Raw genomic sequence first — 21,452 nt, 5'->3', positions numbered from 1 at the left:
GGTTAAGTATTCAGAGGATTAACCTGGCTTACCTCTTCTGACTTGAAAGCCTGTTTGGTATGTGTGTATTTCAAAAATCTAGAAAGAAAAATGAATTATCTATCAGATATAGAAACCTGTTTAGTTTTTGTAACCTTAGTTTTCTAAAGACTAGATCTTTTATAGCTAAATAAAACTCAAAAATGGCAACTCACATAAATCCATATTCTCAAATTATTTAATTTCTGAATAAGGCAAGAACTTAAATGAACTAGAAAGATTTTTAAAGTGTAGTCATATTAAAGCTATGTGACAATATAAAAAAATTATTAAACTTTAAGTAAGCAAAATGTGAAACTGCATGTACAATATGAATATAGTTATATTAAATACGTACTTAAATACTAGATAATACATTCTTATGCTAGATGTGGTATAGTGGTACAATTCTGAGTAATTTTCCCCCATTCTTCTACTTTCCAAGTCTTTAGACATGTACTTAAATAGCCTTTACAATGATAATTTTAATAAAAGCAATAATGTACTCACAAAAAATTCAATTAAATCAGTCCATATAAAATTCAAATAATACTTTTAAATAGATTACCCTTAAAGTTCTTACCGAGCAACAGGAAGCACATTGGAACCTGTGTACATCATGATAAAGAAAAATACTCCACTCAGATAAAGGCGGGGTAACTGTGGGTTATCTTGCATGATATGGTATAACAAAATAGCAACCTTCTCAACAAGGATAGGGTCAAAGGTCAGCAGTAGCTGAAAAAAAATTAAAATGTTTTTATTGGGTTGTAAAAAACCTGCATCATCACTTTACGTTTTTTATTTCATATGCTGAGGTTATAGCTCCTTCTGTAAATTATAAAATAAAAACCCATGGGAGTCAGTAAGCTCATCTACCAGACCCACAACAGATTTGAAAAATGATTCATTCTACAACATTTAATGCAGAAAATCAACTGAGAATTGATCAAAATGTATTCAGAAAAGCCCAAACATGCCTGAAGCTAGTTTTGTCATAATGTTACAGGTAACACTGCTTCTTGTGCAAGAATCTTCCTAAAAAGACTTCTCAGTTTGTTTCAATTCAGCTGAGCTGACACAAGAATCCCCTGAAGGCTTCTTGAGAACTCAAGGAGCAGAGCAGAAAATAACGATCAATGAAACAGCCTAAAAGGTAGATCCAGAAGTGCAGGTAACAGGCAAGAGGGTAAACAAGTATCAGGCAGTACATCTGCTACCAGAAAGTACCAAAAGATGTGGCCTCTAGAAATTTGAGCTAGAAATACTGAAGGGAATTTCTGGGATTACTCTAATAAATCTGGGCTAATTAAAAACCATACAGAATTGCTATGAATAAACTTTTGATAAACATTTAATAAGTTTTATCTACAAAGCTTAATAAAGGTGTCGTTCCAGTTTTCTATAAAACACTTGCTTCCAATGAATCCTCAATTCGGGGTCAAATGCTCCCAGTAAAAAAAAAAAAAAAAAAAAAAAAAAAAAAAAAAAAAAAAATAATAATAATAATAATAATTACAGCCAGGCATGGTGGCTCACGCCTGTAATCCCAGCACTTTGGGGGACGGATCACGAGGTAAGGAGTTCAAGACCAGCCTGGCCAACATGGTGAAAGCCCGTCTCTACTAAAAGTACAAAAAATTAGCCAGGCGTTAGTGGCAGGTGCCTGTAATCCCAGCTACTAGAGAGGCTGAGGCAGGAGAAATGCTTAAACCTGGGAGGCAGAGGTTGCAGTGAGCAGAGATTGAGCCACTGCACTCCAACCTGGGCGACAGAGTAAAACTCCGTCTCAAAAAATAAATAAATAAAATTAATTAATTAATTTACAATAAAGAGAGTAAGTAGCTCAGATTAGGAGGCCAAAGTTCTATACTCATATGTGAGACTAAACAGCTATGTGTCTTTTAAGTAAATAACTTAAATTTCTCTGTGCTTTGGTGTCTTATCTATTCCACAAGGAATTTAGATTAAGCGTTTCATACTATTACATATTTTAAAAAGGAAACATACAGTCATACAGAATTTTCCCTAGTGTTAACGGCAGTAGTTCAAGACTTGACATTATGGGAATTAGTGGCAAACACACACACAAGCACGCACACACACCCAACCACCCACAGTATTTCAATTTGTCACTATACTAGAAAACCTAGAACATTTATTCAGCACACACACAGACACACACCTAGAGTATTTCAAACTATCACTACACTAGAAAACCTAGAACGTTTACTCACTGTATCTCGGACCACTCTAAAAATTCTAAAGCTCTATCAGATGGTAAAAATGATGACTGCTCTTAAAGTCAAATGAAGTACAGATATCCCTTTCCAACCAATGAAGATAATGTTCCCAGAAACTACTATAGCCACCTAACTGTGCTTTGGCAAGATTCAGATCTCCCAGAATAGAAAAAATTAAAAGAAAAACAAAAATAACTTCTTAAAAATAATTTTTGAACTCGATATAAAAAAATAGGAGTCACACACCGTTCAAAGAAGCTAGATTTATCAATACAAGTATCTTTAATCACTTTGTTCAGATATTACTGAAAATTTTTGGGTAATTAAAAGAAAGCCTCCCTCCCCCAAGCTTCATGTTATGCTGAGCACATTTCTTAAAAGTTTTTAAATCATCCTTTCCTAGACTGAAATTTAATGCCATTTGTATTTACTTTTTCCTTTCAGTTTCCTAAGACTCAGAAAAATGGGAGAGGTTGATCTTCTGGGCGTGGTGTTTTATCCACATGTTGAGAGAGTCTATCAGAGAGAAAAAATTCCTCTCTTTGCATCACCTCACATATGCAGCCACATGGCCCCACAGGGAAGGGGATGTGGTAATAGTTTAGAGCCCTCAATAATTGCAGTGCTTTTTCACTGAAGGATATGAATGGAAATGTCCACAAGAGAAAAGCACAGAAACGTTAAAATGTGAGTATGCTTAAATAACAGAAATTGGCAAAAAAAAAAAAAAAAAAAAAAGGATAGGGCATTACTGTATTTAGAAGTCTTTTTCAGCATCAATGACTTACACAGGCATTTAGGTAGTAAATAAGTGAATGTAAAAATATAGAAACTGAGTTAACTCTTCTCTCCCATTGCAGACCAATGTACAACTGAAAGGTACAAATGGCACAAGTTACTGGCATAGAACTTAATAGAAACATTTGCCCGAAATCTCTAGGACCTGACTTATTTGGGTTTAATGTTAATCTGAAGTTTAAATAGCTTAATTCCAAAAAAGCAGAATAACGCAAAAGAAAAAGATATTTTGGTGTATCCTAGATTAATTCCAACTCAATGCTTTGAATCATTGGTATCAATGAAAACATAACTAAGAATAGTCAAAATCTAGGCAGAAGCTAGTGAGACTGCTGTGATTACTTCTTAAGATATGAACCACCAAGTCCACCCCTGTGGCCTGCTGGTGTACCTCCCAGTAGTCTTAACAACATCAACATACACCACAAACTGGAGTAAATCACTTTGCAGATATTAAAGTGGTGTGATTTTAAAAATAGGTAATAAATAAAACTCTTTTAGCACAATTCTGGAATCTAGAAACTTCTCATGTTTAGGCTCAATCTTCCACAGCATCTTCAGCAACTCAAGAGTAAGTGAAATAGCCGGGTGCAGTGGCTCACGCCTGTAATCCCAGCACTGTAGGAGGCCAAGGCGGATGGATCACTTGAGGCCCGGAGTTTGAGAACAGCCTGGTCAACACGGCAAAACCCCTGCTCTACTAAAAATACAAACAAAGTAGCTGGGTGTGGTGGCACATGCCTGTAATCCCAGCTACCTGGGAGGCTGAGCCAAGAGAATCATCTGAACATGGGAGGCGAAGGTTGGATTGAGTCAAGATCCTGCCACTGCACTTCAGCCTGGGCAACAGAACGAGACTGTCTCAAAAAAATTAAAAAAATAAAAAATTAAGTGAAATGAATGTAATTCAAGGTGCAGGCTTTTTTCTTTTCTTTTTGAGACAAGGTCTTGCTCTGTTGCCCAGGCTGGAGTGCAGTGGCATGATCACAGCTCGCTGCAGCCTCAAACTCCTGGGATCAAACAATCCTCCCACCTCAGCTTCCCAAGGGGCAGGGACTACAGACATGTGCCATCATGCCTGGCAGCCATTTGCTTTATTTATTTATTTATTTTTTGTAGAGATGGGGTCTTCCTATGTTGACCAAAGTGGTCTCGAACTCCTTGACTCAAGCAACCCTCCCACCTCGGCCTCCCAAAGTGCTGGGATTGGAGGTGTGAGACTCCACACCTGGCCTGTTTAGGCTTTTTGAAAATGGAATAGACTGCAACAAAACAAAGACTGGTACTGATAATAAAATTAAGAGAAAATGATTCTTAAAATTGCTCCTAGTTTGATTATATAACTCACCTGAATAATATGGGGAAGGCAAGTGCTATCTGATAGCAGTCTTTTCACTTTGGGTAGAGGCCGAATGATGGCATTGTCTTGATCCCTAGAAAACATTTTCTCGTGTCAACACTTAATATATTTATTAAAATTTGTATGTTCAGAGCATATGACATTCTACTAGGCATGAAGCAGGTTACCTTACTTTTTTGTTAATGAAGACTAAGCTCTCATACAGCTGGGAACATGATTAGGTATTTTGGTTTAAATCTATTTGGCTGCTTAATATGACTTCATTTCCTTCCATAAGATTTCCTTGAAAAACAGTACCCTAGAAGAGCCAAAGACTCTTATTTATTATTTAATTGATTAAACTTGGTGTTGTCCAACACACTGTCAGTGGATATTTTCCCCCAAAGGGCGTATCAAACTTTGTTACATAAATTTAAACCTTGATTTAACTATGTTTGGTATTTTCCAAGTATAAATTTAATTTTAAGGCTACCTTATTTCTAAATACTAACTGTATAATTTTGAGTCCAACTGGAACCATGAAAACTTCAAGTGTTTTAAAATATGTTACAGTTTCTCAGTAATTTCCATCACAAGATATCTTTAGTACAGTAATGAATCAAAATGATTTATATGTAAATATTTCACAAAGATTAAAAAGTTACATGCAAGTGTTATACTTATGACTTGGAGAACAAATTCTCACCTTCACTGGTCAAGTGGGGCAAGACATGGGCCTACACTTGCCTTCTATAGCAGAAATAGCTAGCCTGTCAGATCAACAGCTGGCATTCACCACTGTCTATGTCCTGCAGTATGTGTAATTCAAAACATTCACACCAATTCACATGAATTATAAAATTGTTACTATTGTAAGTCTCAGTTTTGTAACATTATTTGAAATCTCCCAGAGAAAGTTGCTTTTTTTAGCTACTTTATTAATATAATTTGCAAATTCTTTATATCTGTTTCAAAAAATGCCAAAGGTCAAAGCAGCATTCCTCCAAGGCCATAAATAGGACATCTTTGTTTTAAAACACCAGACTGATTCTATGATGTTACTAAGGAAGCATATCAATTATCCAGGAACATTCAGTTACATTTTACCTGCTTGGAAAATATCCACACATTGTGATCAACATGTTCAATATAAGGGTAGCAAGGTCAGTTTCATTCAGGACAGCCTGTCCACTGGCTAAGAGACACCACTTAAGCTGGGGTATGGACTGAAGTGGTCGCCATCCATCCATGCCTTGAGCCCAGCATCTGGTTTTTGCATTTAACATTCCTTTGGTCCACAATTCTTGGATCTTAATGGATGGAAGGCATTATTACAAACAGACAAAATAAAATGAAAAACCTCACTAATGTTTTTCTACTTTATAGTAAATACATACTAAATTATGAAACAAACATGCAAGTACACTATTTTAGAAAAAACAAGTTTTATTGACAGGCCTTTGGGAACCCAAATTTGGTTAATACAAAAAACAACCACTTGGCCAACCTGCAGAGCATAAAGAATACTGGAAAGAGTAAAAATGACAGGTGGAGTGCTAAATAATCAAATTATACTAGAGCAGAACAGTTGGTCCTCCATAAAACTATCTTTGCCCAATTCGAAATGAGCCTGGGAGGCTGAAGATCAGAGGCAGGATCAAGTATCAAGATAAAGAGGAAAACTGTCCTTAGTTCTTAGACTGAATAATTTTCAATGAATTTTAGACTGCATATTAAAACTTACTTATTCATACCATATAGAAACATTACAGTTTGACATAAGTACTAAGATAGCTTTTTTTTTTTTTTTTTCTTTTTTGGAGATAGGGTCTCGCTATTCATTGCCCAGGCTGGAGTGCAGTGGTGTGATCACAGCTTACTGCAGTCTCAACCTCCTGGAAGCGATCCTCCCACCTCAGCCTCTCAAGTAGCTGAGACTATAGGCATGCACCACCATGCTTAGCTAATTATGTTTTATTTTAATAGAGATAGTCTCTTGCTATGTTGCCCAGGCTGGTCTTGATCTCCTGGCTTCAAGTGATCCTCTCACAGTGCTGGAATTACAGGTGTGAGCCACTACACCCAGCCAGAAATTATTACATAAAAATCACTAAAAACCTGAGTGCTACCTCCGTAACAACAGCTTTTAAACAAGGTTTGAAGGCATAATTTTATATGTATGTTTGGTTCTCCATTTTTCATGTGGAAACTGAGTTGCAGGGCCCTTGAAGCTAATAACAGGAATTTAAATGACAGCTTTAAAATATTCCACACCTCTGTAAGTGCTAAGCAGGGGGGCATAAGAAATGCTGAGACCTTCACAAAAACTATCTCCAAGATACATACCTCATGAAATCCATACGGGCCACTCCTTTCTTTGTCTGCGTTGCCAAAATACCATTCCTTTTCACTCTCTCTTTTCATATCTGGAGCAGCTTCAATTACATTGCTCTAAGTTTAAAAAAGACTTACATTATTTTCCAAAGCAGAAATCTAAAAGACCAGATGTCATAAAACAAAGTTGCACAGCAGTACTTTGGAGGGGTTTATATCCCTTTAAAAGTTAACCTGAAATTTTAAGTGACCTTATTTTAAGATTTAAGAGTTTAGGACAAAATGCCTAACCTAACAGTTCGAAAAAACTATTTCCTTATTAATATATATTTGAAGTAAATGGTTTCCTAAGTTCACACTCAGCAATCTAAGCTAAATTCAGTGACATCTACATTCTCCATGGTCATTAATAAATACCCAGGACACTAACATTTTAGTAGCAAAGAATATTGCAAATAGTTACATAAATAGATACATATCATTAATCTTAAGCAACAATGATCAAAATATTAAAGTTCTTTTGGGGGAAAAACTCACTCCAACTAAGAGTTCCAATAAGTATCTGAGATCAAAGCATTAAAATGCTAACAGCAAAGTTAGTTTTCAGTGGTTTTATACACTTAGTCTCAATTTAATATCTATTACCCTTACTACAAATAATTCTTACAATGTTCTCTATCAATGTTTTACAAGAATCTAGGTTAAAATTTTTATGTAGTTGGGTTATTTTATCACAACATGGTTATGTTCTTTGTCTTTCTTTTTTGAGACAGGGTCTTACTTTGTTACCCAGCCTGGAGTGCAATGGCACAAAAATGCCTCACTGCAGCCTTCACTTCCCAGGCTCATGTAATCCTCCTGCCTTAGCCCCTCAAGTAGCTGGGACTACAGGTGTGTGCCACCATATCTGGCTTTTTGTTTTTGTCAAGACAGATTTTGCCAATTTGCTTAGGCTGGTCTTGAACTCCTGAGTTCAAGTGATCCTCCCGCCTCAGCCTCCCAAAGTGCTGGGATTACCGGTGTGAGCCACCGTGCCCGGCCTGTTCTTTTTCTTACAATCACCTTCCTTGAGAATGAAATAACATGTTTTTAAATACTGCCATAATTATCAGCTTTCAGTTAGACTCACATAGAGAGGTACAGCAAAGTTGTTATGAGCACATAGACTTCTGGGTCTTAACTCTAGCTCTGCCACTTATCAGGTGACCTTGGGCAAGATAGCCTCTGTGTTCCTTAGTTTCCTCATCTGTAAAATGTGGATAGTAACCACCTCAAAGGGCTATTGGGGGATTCAAAAAGTTAATGTATGTGTACCAGAACAGTACCTGTTGTAATGGTATATAACAGAATATGCCATATACTAAATACTTGAATAACACTTTCGGTCACAATTCACACGAAATCTAACATGACACATCTCCTTACATCAGGAAATTAAAACACCAAAAAAATCAAATGAGCTAAGGATAGATTCTTCTGTAAGTTAAGTATCAGTCCTCTTGGCTGGTATCAGTAAGGTGTCCAGACTCCTTTAATGCAAAGCATATTCTTACTGCTTGCCAATGTTAAAAGTACTAGTTACATATCTAATGAATTCAGTTTATATCCTAAAAGTCACACTGCCTCAAGATAAGCCATATTAGAGACAGTTACTTTAATTGACAAAATAAAACTCAATCGTTACTGTCCATTTTGGATTGTTCTTACAGTGGTTTCACATCTTCTGTGTGAAATCTCTGAGAACTAGTACTACTGTAATTACTGGACAAATAAGTGTGTGACCACATATCTTCAGATTTCTATGATTCTTTTGACTCTAAGATTATACTCAAAGAATGTTAAGTTTGTAAAATGTAAACAAGGATACGTACTTGCAGCGGTACTGTAGCTCGGCTTACATGGAGATGTGCAAGGGTAAGCAAGTCCACAAGGATTCTTATTCCATTTGAATCCATGAGATCCTTAACATTTTTCTGGAAGAGGAAAACATTTTTTTCGTAATCTAAACATTTTTCGTAATCTAAAACCTATCCCAATAGTGCCTTTCCCGATAGGTACTACCACCTACAAGGTCCTCGAAGAAGAGAATGTTTGGAATCTTTGGAAATAATTGATACGACTGGGATTACTTGGTCTTTTCAGCATTTTGTGTTCAAGGAACCTGAATTCCAATGGACTAAAAGGGCAAAACTATATTACAAAGAGATCACTTCAGAATTTTTACTTAAATATATTCTGAGGAAAAAACAACCTCTGGTTTTACAATTATTCTGTCAAGGTCTTTTTAATAAACAGATTATTCTGTATCAGAAATAAAGTCTGCTATATTAAAAAATCTTTTAATGTTCCAGTTTGTTTTCATAAACTTAAAATAACTGGTAATTTCTTAGAAGAGACTATAATTTCCAATTAGAATTTCTTTGTACTTATAATTACACTTCAGTTTAAAACATTTGCATTACTTACTATAAGAATAAAACTACGCAAATTGGTATTAGTATCAAAGTTTTAAGAAATGAAAATCCGCTTACACTTCAACATAAATTGTGAATTAATATTATATATTACAACTATGAATTCCTTGTTTGAAATGAGCATGAACCTATTAAAATGTCTTTAAAAAGAAAATACAGAGTAAAATGACGAATCTTATAACTTCCAATTACTTTTTATCAACAAAATGTATACTGATAAAGACTTTCCATTTTATGTCAAGCATATATTTTACTTAAAATTTAACCCTAAAGAGTCCCTAAAGAAAAATAAGCTAATTTTTATTATTAAAAATCATTTTAATGTATTAAAAGTCATCCATTATTCGTCATTCAGAATTTTATTATCATTAATTCACTCTGCACCCATAATATTAAGACAGACTATACAGAGAATACTGACAAAAACCTTTCCCTCCAGGAGATTAGAGCACACAGAACTTTCTGTCTAAAAAGGAGAAGACAGAAAAGAACACTCCCTGGATAATCAACTCAAACTGTGAGTTTATCTTACATACTTATATGACTTGGAAATAACAATGTATGTATGCGAAACTACTGTACCTTATTAAGGATCAACTTGTTAAGGAAGAGAATCAACCTATCTCGTTCAAGTTTATCTGTGCACTATTGAAATAAATGAGAATCTGGTCAGAAGTGAACAGAAATAAAAATTAAGGTATTACTATTACTAGACAAAATCAACCAACAGCCCATAAGAAGTAATGCCATCTTATAAACATTAAGGAGAAAAATCATAGAAATCTGTCAATTATTGCAATTCCTTAATGAATCCTGAAAATTACATTCTTTATATAACTTGTCTAATCTCCCTAGAAAGGAAGATATTTTAAAGTCATCAAACAGATTAATATATAGCTTTAAGGAGATATGTAAAAATTGAAGTAAGTGAAATAATTGGTCCAAATGATACTTGAAGTAAAAGGAATGTAAACACAAAAGAAAGTATAAAACATATACGCTGCAACAAACAGGCAGCAATCAAATGAGCTGCATGATGAATTGATTAATTTGTCCCCTCCACCATGTTCAAGTGTTAAATGACCAATTCTTAAAAGAAAAAAAATTTTTTTGAGACAAGGTCTTGCTCTGTCATCCAGGCTGGAGTGTGATCACAGCTCACTGCAGCCTCAACCTCCTGGGTTCAAGTGATCCTCCCACTTCCAGGTGAACCACCAGGTACATGCCACCACGTCCACTAATTTTTTTATTTGACAAACTGTATAAAATTTTTTGTAAAGTGCTAACTCAAGGTTTCTTTTTTGGAGGGGTAGCATTGTAGTTTTAAAAGGTTTTTACTATCTTCACACTTCTACATTTAGTATGCTAGCATCAATTAAGATTTTTCCAAAATGGAAAATCAGAGGTACATACAACTCTACAAGTCACCATTTCTTTTATACACCTGTCCAACTCATCCATACTTAAAGACTGACAAGTAGGTCAACTAAAGTCATTTGAAAACAGTAACTGAAACACAAAGTGACATGGACAAATTCTAACCCATTATTCATTTTCCTATTCATCTAACTCGGATTTAAATAAGTATAAATTACAGAAAAATGAATGCAGAAAGTTACAGTAATAATGTGATCAAACAGAATTTAAATTTAGTTTTTAAAATTTAACACATACCCTAGTGACACTATCAAATAGTAATTTCCTTAAATGATATCCTTACCCTCTCTAACATTCCAATGATATATCTGGTATCTGTAAAAGGTCCTATTTCTTCGTGACATCTGCCATAAACAATAGCAAGGGCTTGTAAACATAAACACTTCATGTTTACTTTTGGGGTAAGCAAGAAGCGATGATAAAGTTCATTGAAAAATTCATACCTAGATTTAAAAAAAAAAGTTCACAATAGAAATAACCATGAAACCAACAGTGAAAACAAATGCAACAGGATATACAGAGTAGCTCACGATCTCTTAATTGATCCACTTTCTTCATTCTCATCTTCCTCCAATAGTAATCTCAGGTAATAGTCTCCTATTTTAATTTCCTCTGCCAGGCACTCATATTTGACCTTCATAAACAAAAGCAAATTACACTATTTTAGTTTACAATAGATTTTGGCAATTTCTAATAATTGTTTCTTATAATTCTTTCTGTTCAGAACTTATTTCTTAAAATATCTGTTAATTCAATATTGTTAACATGACTATTTTAGCTAAATGCTGAGAATTACATACCAATTTTATAAATGTAAGACTTGCTGATAAAAACTATCACAGCACTATGTGGTGTCAATTAAAAAAGGAGGAATAAAATCTGCTTTATTCTCTACTGGGTTTGCTATAAAAAAGCAAGGAGTAGATGGTTCTGCATCACACATAATTTGCTCAACACACATACACCACTTCAGGTCTTTCCTCTATCCCACAGCTCTATCCCTGGCGATGTGCCAAGACTTAAAACCAACACATAAAACTACCTTTTACATTTTCGTAAAGAATTTCTTCTATGTCAAATCACCCCATGCTACTAAATTGAGGTGATAAATGAGGGCAAAGTCAAAGATCAGGAGTTGGGGCAGCATCACTATGCCTGCACTCAGGCTGTGTGTCTCAAGGAAAGATTTCAGGCAATTATAAAAAGGAATTCCCAGATCAAAATTCTTTTTCCGAAGTCTAAAATAATAGATTTCTAAAAATATAAATTATATGAAATCAAATCTATATCTTCATTTCACTTTCTATATAAAGTCTAAGCATTCAATTCATTCAATTTCTATTAAGCATATACTGTGTGCCATGTACTATTCCAGGCACTGGAGACGCAGCAGTTGAACAAACAAAGGTTTCTGCACTCACAGGTGAAGCCCATAAAAAAGTGAAATATATTTGATAGTTGGGTGACAGTAAGTACTACAGAGTAAAATAAAGCAGGAAACGGGGATAGGGAGAGAGAATATATATGTAAATATGTGTGTATGTATAAAAGGGGCTACATTTTTAAACAAGGTATCCAGGGAAAGCCCACTCAGATAACGACATTCAAAAGATCTGAAAATGAGCAAACAGGTTATGAGGTTATCTGGGGAAAACCCTTATTCTAAGCAGAGGAAACACCAAATAAGATGACCTTGAGGCAAGAACGTGAATTTGGTATTTTCTAAGAAGCCTGTTTGGCTGGAAAAGAGTGTGAGAGAAGGAGAGGAGTATGAGATGAGATAAAAGAAACAATGCTTAGCATTGGGGGTTACACAGATGCTGGCTTGTAAGTCATTTTAAGGACTCAGATTTTAACTGAGATGGGAAACCACAAGAGCACCAAGGGTTTGAGCACAGAAATGATGTGCTTGCTATTTAGCAAGGTAACTCTGCTATGTTGATAACAGATTCCAGGGAGGCAAGAGTAGAAGCAGTGATATTGTTGCAATCTACCAGGAAGAAGGTCTGAATAAATTTTGAAGGTGCACTGTATGGAATTTGCTAAAAAACTTGATATAAAAGATAATGTCAAGGGTTTTCACTAGAAAATAAGGAGTAGTCATTATCTAAGATCATAAAGACTGTAAGAGAAGTAGGCTCAGAGGAAGAACAAGAGTACAATTTTGGAGAAAAGTTCTAGATACTTATCAGATATCCAATTATGAGATAGAAGTATGAAGTCTAGGGCTAAAAGTCTAAGCAAGAGATAAAAATCTGGAAGCCACCAGCAAATAAAAAGCCAGACTGGGCAACATAGTGAAACCTCGTCTCTATAAAAAATACAAAAATTAGCTAGGCATGGTGGTGCAAGCCTCTGGTCCCACCTACTGGGGAGGCTAAGGTGGAAGGATTGCTTGAGCCAATGAGGCAGAGGCTGCAGTGAGCCAAGATGGCACCACTGCAGTCTAGCCTACGCAATAAAGCAAGGTCGTGTCTCAGAAAAATAAAAAATAAAATAAAAACATTTAAAGCCATGAAATTTAATGATTTCATTGAGGCAATGAATAAAAATGAACGAGGTCAAAGAACTGAAACTTTGGAGCTAGCCAACATTTAGTGGTCAGCGAGATGAAGCAAAATGAGTAAAGAAGACTTGAGAAGTAGACAGTGAAAAAGGAGAAAATCCAGCAGAATACAGACTCCCAAAAACAAAGTAAAGACGAGTTTTTCATTTTGCTAAGAATGAGCATATCCAAATGGAATATGGAAATGCAACTGGGTTAAAGTCAAAGCCCGCAGGATCACTCACATGTTCAAATTTAAAGCTATAATAGTTTAAATTGTATATGTTTATAATATACTTCAATTATATATACACCCACACATATAAAATTACTACTACCATCTTTCTTGTTTTTCCTGCTCTTCACATCAATATTTTAATAGAACAGCAAAATATGGTCACATTCAGAATCAATTAACACACACAAAAATCAAACAAGTTACAAGGAACAAGGCAAACAGGGTATGTTTCAATGAAAAAAGAACTCAAAGGTCCCAGAAATGGAAAAGAAAAGAAAAAAGGAAAGAATAGATTTGGAATGCATAGAATCAAATTTATTAAAATTCTTCCATGATTCTCAGGTACAAAGCTAAGTTACTTAACAAAATTTTTTATTTTTGTCTGATACAATGATTAAAGTTTTCCAGTATTTCCTACATAACATTAAAGGGGGAAAGGTAAAGACAAGATATGTAATTACAAATGTTTTTAAAAAAAATCACTCCCCAAATAGTACATGGTTTATTTTTTAAGATTAATATACTGGAAAAATCAAACTTTACCTCAAACTCATGGTGGTTCCAGGAGATCACATTAGCACTTCCAAGTTCTCTGTCAATATTAAATGCTCTCATTTCAGATTCAAGAGTATCTTTCAGTTCTTCTCGTGTTTTGAAATTCCAAATAAGGTTTGACCTGGCATGGTCTTGACCAAACCTAGACATACATATAATCAGGATGCACTAAGCATTTTAAAAAATCTATAAATATCCCTTACTGACCTTATAATAAGCACAAAAAAAAAAAAAAAAAAAAGGGAATAGACTTTAGCAAATGTAAGTAAAGAAAATAAAATCTGTATAAAGGAAGTAGAGTAAAACATTAATGGTAGGTATACATTGGTGGTAGGTATACAGATATTCACTGCAAAATTATTTTACCTTTTGTATGTTTGAAAGTTTTCATAATAAAAAGTTGAGGAAAAAAAGGAACCTAAGCTATGAAACAAATCTGTGTGAATTAAAAAAAAAACCCTGATATTTCAACTTCAATGTTTGTTGCTAATACAAATTCCATTTAGAAAACAATTCCACTGGCCAGGCGCGGTGGCTCCCACCTGTAATCTCAGCACTTCGGGAGGCCGAGGCGGGTGGATCATGAGGTTAGGAGTTTGAGATCAACCTGGCCAACATGGTGAAACCCTGTCTCTACTAAAAATACAAAAAATTAGCTGGGTGTGGTGGCACACGCCTGTAATCCCAGTTACTTGTGAGGCTGAGGCTGGAGAGTTGCTTGAACTCGGGAGGCAGAGGTTGCAGTGAGCCAAGATCGCGCCATTGCACTCCAGCCTGGGTGACAGAGTGAGACTCCGTCTCAAAAAAAAAAAAAAAAAAAACTAAAAAAGAACAAAAACACAATTCTCTGGTCAGATACAAAACTTTAGGTTGGGGAGATAAGAATTACTGGACTTCTGGGTAAAGCATGTGGAATAAGCAACAATCTATATGTTAGGACTTTACAGACTACCCAAGAAAGAATACTGCAAACTACCAAGCTATGACTGAGCATTTTCAAAGTATCTTCCTCATATGCTTGGAGTGACTTGTAAAACATTTGGGCACAAGTCTAACTGGGGATGAATGGGCTTCACATATGCTTACTTTCAAGTTTGCAATCCTCCTAGAAAGTCTCATTTCAGAGTTCCAAGGAAGTTCTATGGGGCGCAACACAACTGAGAGAGAAATCCAAGGCATATACTTAAGGATATACTATATACATACTGTATACTTTAAAAGTAGTGTGGGGGAGTTTTCAAAGGACATATTTTTCTTTATTGGCCAAGGTATAATTGATATGTCAGTTTCCAGAGTGAGTACTGTGAGTTATCTTAAAGAAGCTTTGCAAGCTCCCCAAAATGATTGTTTCCCTGTCGCGCGCGCGTGTGTGTGTGTGTGTGTGTCTGGGAAGGGGGTGCAGGGTAAGGGTGAGATTAGTAGATAAGAAGAGGGAAGAGGTTACCACATTTGATAGGAGGGAAGGTCTTCCTATCAGCTAACTTGGACACTCATTTCTCCCAAGTCTTATGTTATCATCTGCCTCTTTTAAGACTCTATTTCCAACTAGGAAGTATGCAATTATTTCTAAGCCTGTAATAAAGTGTTTTTAAAGTAATCGTCTCTAAGCCTTAACAAAGTCTTTAATGTAATTTTAGTTCCTCAGACTATCACTCTATGAAAAGCCTTAATTTTAGGAGCATCTCTAGTCACCCCAATCTTAACAGTTATAGTTCCTGAACTTGATGGCATAAAAATACATGTGGCATAAAGCAACAGTTTCAGGGAAGAAGAACGTGTCATGATGCCTCTCATGGCAATACTAAATTTAATCTTTATTGGAAAAGAGACCTAAAGTTTACCTATAATAGAAGAGATCCCAATTTGCTTCTATTTTTATTCTTTGTCTTCTCTTTCGAAGAACTACTGGCTTCTGATTTATATTCTGGAATAGAAAAAAACTTCATAGTGCTCAATCTGGGGCTACCACATAGGCTTAGTCAGAAGATCATCAATTTATAAGTGATGAGAAACATTTCTTTCATCAAATTTTGACAGAAACAAAAATTAATGGAATAAATAAAATCTATAAAACATGAATATAAATATAGGATATTAAATTATATCACATATAATAATTTGACAGCATATATTTCTATAGTGTTACTCAAGTATTTTCCATGTAGCCTAAAGCTGTTTCAACACCAAATTTTGTTAAAGTTTACAGTGATTAATAAAATTTATAATAGTCAAAAACAGTGACTTGTTTCAAACATTTACATGCAGTTAACACAAAAGCCTTGGGACAACAATAAATGCAAAAGATTACAGGTTGTTAAAGTGCTACCAAAGCCAAGAGGAGCAAGTACAAATTGAAATAGCTAATGGAGAAGAAATGTGTCTACATTCAAACACATGTGAAGTAAGACTTGAATTTATTAAACAGAGAATATCAAAGATGACTCCACATGCCAGGCAGCTTAATGCATTTCACACACGTAGCATGGACTTAACACTCACCATATTGTTTTTGTCCTGAATTTAATCGTAAAAAGGAAAAAAAAATTAAAGAAAATAAAAAGAATGAGCCTAGATCTGCTAAATTATATCTATTACACATCAATACAAAATTATCTTCACTTTAAGACTAAAATAGGTGCACCTGCTTCTCTAAGCCTGTGACTCAAATTTTAGGCAGTCATAAACCCTTTGAGAATTCAAAGAAAGCTATGGCCCCTGTTTCAGAGATAGGCACATACTTAAGGCTGTAACTGGAAGAGAAGATTTCAAGAATTCTTAAAGTCTGTACATGGACCAGAGGTTAAGAATCTCTGCTCCAAATGAAACCCATATATATATATATCAGATATGAAAACTCTAATCCTCATTGTGATAGAAACAAAAAGTAGAAAGTGGTATAGATTAAAACATGGAAGTCTGTAATTTCATTAAAGTGCAAAAAAACCCCAGACTAGATGACATAGAAAGAAAAAAGGTAAAATAAATTTTAAAAAATATTATTTGAAATATAAACCCTATAAGTTATGTAAGAAAATGTTTCCTACAAATTTTAATTCTGTGCACTGTCATGAAAACTAATGCAAAGTGGCTTGAATAAAGTATATAAATAATTCAAAATTTGGTTTAATGACGAATCTTTTCTTAAACTTTCTAATTAAGAAGTACTTTCTTCAATCCCTCCTCCCCGCCAGGACAAAAGGCTGGCAGTCCAGAGTAATAAAAATGTAAATGCTATACAGAAAAAGGACAAAAAGCTCTCCATAAACTAAGTGACTGAATTGGAGACTCAGGCTAACAGCTCTAACTAGCTAAACAAATCCCTAAACTGAAAATAACAAAGAAAAAGCAACCTTATACGTTAGCCAAAGGTTACTATTAATCCAGCACAGAGCATCAGCTACAAATGGAACTGACTTCATAAACATTGATTATATAACAAATGCAGTTGTTTCAAGAATTGCCAGTTAATCTTGACAATGATTAGTTTTCAGACTCTAACTACAGCATAAGATCATTCCAAACTTTGATGTTAGTGTTTCTATTAATAAAATAGTCACAAAGATTATTTGCTGTTCCCTAAAGAAATTAATGTTAAAAATAGTACCCATGCAGAAAGGGGATAAGCCATTGATGCTAACCAAAAGATCTTCTTGACCAACATTTATCTGGCATCATTATTTACTCAAAACTTTAGTAATACCCCATGTAAATGATACCAACAAACCAATAAAACATTTTTTATATTAAAAATATTCTTTTCCCTCTCAAATGTTTTAAAATAGCAGATTATTATCCATAGTTTTAGCTAAGACTAGAGCTTTGTGTTCATGCTTATGCTGGATAAATGTTACATATGAAGTCTGATGCCAAAAACTTATCTACAGTATGATAATTATATTCAACAGCTTGAAACAACTGTTATTTTAGAAATCGGTTTAACTACCTGAAGCCAGGAGCTTGTAATTTTTAATAACTGTGAAAATCATTCATATCTGTAGATTTTTCAACTGTTCAAATGCTATACCAGTATTATCCTGACCAGATATGTATCTAGTGCCTTTACTATTATCTTGCTTGTATATCAAAAAAACCCTATAAGATAGAGAAGGGAGGTATTGTTATTCCGATTTATGAAAGAGGAAAGTAAGGTTCTAAAAACCGTAACTTGGATTAACGAGTGATGAAACTAGGCTCAGAAGTTAACCAACTCAAAGTTCAGTATCCTCTTTACTATACTACACAGTCACTTGAAAGCCTAATGATTCTTTATATTGAATATATCACTTATATAAATTAGCAGTAATCTATTATTCGGGAGCTCTAAAGAATTGAACACTGATCCCAATTTCAGATAGATACACAAGACTATAATATTTGTTCTGCTATGCTTATGTATTCTGGTAATCCATAAGAAACCCACTTGTTTTAGAAAGATATTAAAGTTATTTTCCTTGAATAAGGCAATAACTACCATAAATAAGGAGAAGGTTAAAGAGAAAGAATGTATGTGTGATCAACAAAAACTGAGATCAAGACTGCTTCTACAGGACATCTTAATTCATACTCAACCACTGCCAAACCCATTATAGATAGAAGAATGCATTACTGAATCAGGTTCTGTAGAATATACTGCATGCTGAAGAATGAGACTAAAACTGTTTTAGATCTAACTTTGATTTGAGAAACAAATATTACAAAATTTAAGTACACACAATAAATTTAATTTAAAATGTGAATCTTAAACACTTGTCTGGCTAGTTCTGAATAAAAAGGCTAACAGGAAGAGCACCTTTATTTTTATAGGTACAAAACAAAGTCCAGAGAAGAAGGGAAGAAAATAAATACATAAGAATAAAAAAGAACAAAAACTGGAATGGAAGAAAAATTAAGAGTGGAATTCTATATTAAATACCAAAATAAAAACCTAATCATCAACTCATAAAACTATGAGCTAAGGAAAATGTATACAAAAATATGAATTAGAAATTAGGTACCATTCGGTGGGGTGGGGTGGCTCATGCCTGTAATCCCAGCACTTTGGGAGGCCAAGGCGGGCGGATCACGAGGTCAGGAGATCGAGACCATCCTGGCTAACACGGTGAAACCCCATCTCTACTAAAAATACAAAAAATTAGCCAGGCGTGGTGGCGGGCGCCTGTAGTCCCAGCTACTTGGGAGGCTGAGGCAGAAGAATGGCGTGAACCTAGGAGGCGGAGCTTGCAGCGAGCCGAGATCGCTCCACTGCACTCCAGCCTGTGCAACACAGCAAGGCTCCGCCTCAAAAAAAATAAAATAAAATAAAATAAAAAAGAAAGAAATTAGGTACCATTCATTTTTAAGCTTCAGGTATTCAGCAAGAAATATATCAATACCATCTCTGTGAACAGCAGGAAGTAAAGTAGACTAAGACACACAGAAGTGCTAGGAATTTGGAAGCAAATTTTATTTTTACCTCTTTTTGAGCAATGCCCATCCTATCCCTCCAGTGCATCAATACAAGATCCACTTTTTCTTTGGCAAATTTTTCAACTTCTTTAGCAGCTTTTCCAGCTAGTCTTTGCCACTCTGGAACTTTATTAAATTTTCCATACTGATCCTGTAAAATAATGTTGAAATCCATTACATGCCTGTTTGCAAATTTATTTTAAAACTCTATGTAAAGCTGAGTCATTCTATCTATTTTATAAGGTAAATGCTGGATATTATGGTTTAGTGAAGAAACAAACTGAAAACTTCTACAATTACACTTTTTATCCAAGAAACTAACTTTTCTACTTAGGTTTCAAGATGATTCTTTTAGGAGGGGTGGCAAGATGCAAGTGGGAGCTGGGTGCAGACAGAGAAGGAGTGATGACAGAAAAAGAATACATGTAAGAAATTATTATAGTAGTGTATCATAAAGATGTTTAATTTTTCCATGGATGGCCCAACCTTATAATTAACATAGATCTTATAAGAAAAAAACCCTACCTATAACTTTTTTCATGGTTGGCCGTTTTTACCAACAACATTTATCAATCTCATATGTGCAAAATACCACATTTACACACTTACTGGTACTCCAGAATGTACCAATAAGTTGAATTAGAGAAACAAAACATAGAATAAAATGACCACTATTCATAACATTAATTTGTGGTGATAGTTGCACAACTCTGTAAATATACCACAAAATATTTAATTCTATACCTTAAAAAGATGAATATTATGGGATGTAAATTTTACCTCAAGAAACGTATCAATAGTTAAGCATTACTATTCAATGCAATGAATTCTTTGTTTCTAAAAATTTTTAGCGTGTTTCAAAAAAGACATATATATATAACAGTACCCTTACTCCTAAAAAAGACACACTTGGGACAATCATATTTACCATTGCTATTTTCACATTGTCTCTAACATGCATCCGATCAGCATCCTTCTCAGGTACGAGATCTGAGCTGTCCAAGTATGCCAGCAAGCCTGGCGGCTAAAAACACAAAATCCATTTTCAAAACAGTGTGAAAAAGAAAATTTAGCCTTAAAAACGCAAATAAATTAATACTGTGGCTTAGCTATTGAGGGTAAAACTTTACGGTAACTCCGATGATAAATACCTTTTCAATAAAAAACAAACCATCCCCTTTTAACAGTACAGATAACTTGTTCAACTGAATTTTATTAGGCAGTATATAAACCTAATTTCTCAACTGACTTACCAAAATGCGTTTCAACAAGTTTGTTGCAGTTGCATTATCAGCTGTCCAGAGTCCCACTAAATGTCTACTTAGCTGTCTGAAAAAAGCAGACGTTGAGAAAGGTTTGCTGCTTTATCTCAGCTAGAACAGAAAGGAATTTTTAAGAACAAAATATCACATAATTATAAAAAATATGGCTACAGTAAAAAAATCATTCCGATGTTAAAAATAGTTATTAAAAAATTTAATGTGGAGAGTTATAATTCAAATATTACTAATATTTTGGAATTTTCTAAAAATTAAAATGTTTTCCTAATAAATATACACTCATTTTCAATAAACCTGAACATGAAAAAAGTAGGTATTTATTCCACTTAAAGGAAGAAAAAAACAACAAAAACAATTAGACTTGATGACAAAATTAATTTGTATAACGAGTCCTACTAATATAGTGACGATGGCATCCTGGCATTTTCTGGAATTCTGAACAAGCAGAAGTCAACAACTATGTTCTAATATAACTGTTTTGACAAGATCAGAGAGAAAATTACTTTCACTTCTAGAGTTTGGGCAAAGACCTAAACCACTTAAAGCAAATTATTCGACTCATCTCACTTAAAAGCTATAAAAGTATATTTTAATTCAAAGTAAAAATCTAAGATCCAAGTTGAATCTATGGTTTAGTCATTTGCTAATTTTAATCCCCATTCAACACCTGTCTCCTTAACTAAAAGCTCCTCATAAGTAGAAACCCTATTTTACTCACCAGTGACCCTTCTGTGCTTTGGTGGGGA

The 21,452-nt window shown here is 34.5% G+C and overlaps 1 protein-coding gene across 1 annotated transcript in view; it reads right to left on the bottom strand.

Annotated features, from left to right (window-relative positions):
- DNAJC13 (DnaJ heat shock protein family (Hsp40) member C13) overlaps positions 1 to 21,452 on the bottom strand; it is a 118,434-nt gene that overhangs the window by 49,987 nt on the left and 46,995 nt on the right. The window contains exons 18-31 of the mRNA XM_054482345.1: positions 20,680 to 20,755; positions 20,355 to 20,450; positions 19,434 to 19,577; positions 15,823 to 15,905; positions 13,970 to 14,123; positions 11,174 to 11,277; positions 10,927 to 11,086; positions 9,789 to 9,851; positions 8,604 to 8,705; positions 6,745 to 6,849; positions 5,506 to 5,708; positions 4,408 to 4,492; positions 602 to 756; positions 33 to 78 (exon numbers count right to left, since the gene is read on the bottom strand). Of these exons, the coding sequence (XP_054338320.1) occupies positions 33 to 78; positions 602 to 756; positions 4,408 to 4,492; positions 5,506 to 5,708; positions 6,745 to 6,849; positions 8,604 to 8,705; positions 9,789 to 9,851; positions 10,927 to 11,086; positions 11,174 to 11,277; positions 13,970 to 14,123; positions 15,823 to 15,905; positions 19,434 to 19,577; positions 20,355 to 20,450; positions 20,680 to 20,755 (1,576 nt within the window). The remainder of the gene's footprint in view (positions 1 to 32; positions 79 to 601; positions 757 to 4,407; positions 4,493 to 5,505; positions 5,709 to 6,744; positions 6,850 to 8,603; positions 8,706 to 9,788; positions 9,852 to 10,926; positions 11,087 to 11,173; positions 11,278 to 13,969; positions 14,124 to 15,822; positions 15,906 to 19,433; positions 19,578 to 20,354; positions 20,451 to 20,679; positions 20,756 to 21,452) is intronic.

The sequence above is a fragment of the Pongo pygmaeus genome, chromosome 2 (genome assembly GCF_028885625.2).
Source record: "Pongo pygmaeus isolate AG05252 chromosome 2, NHGRI_mPonPyg2-v2.0_pri, whole genome shotgun sequence".
Taxonomy (NCBI): Eukaryota; Metazoa; Chordata; class Mammalia; order Primates; family Hominidae; genus Pongo; species Pongo pygmaeus.
Note: the sequence above shows the minus strand (reverse complement) of the source record. Positions and strands in the feature narration are given on the sequence as shown.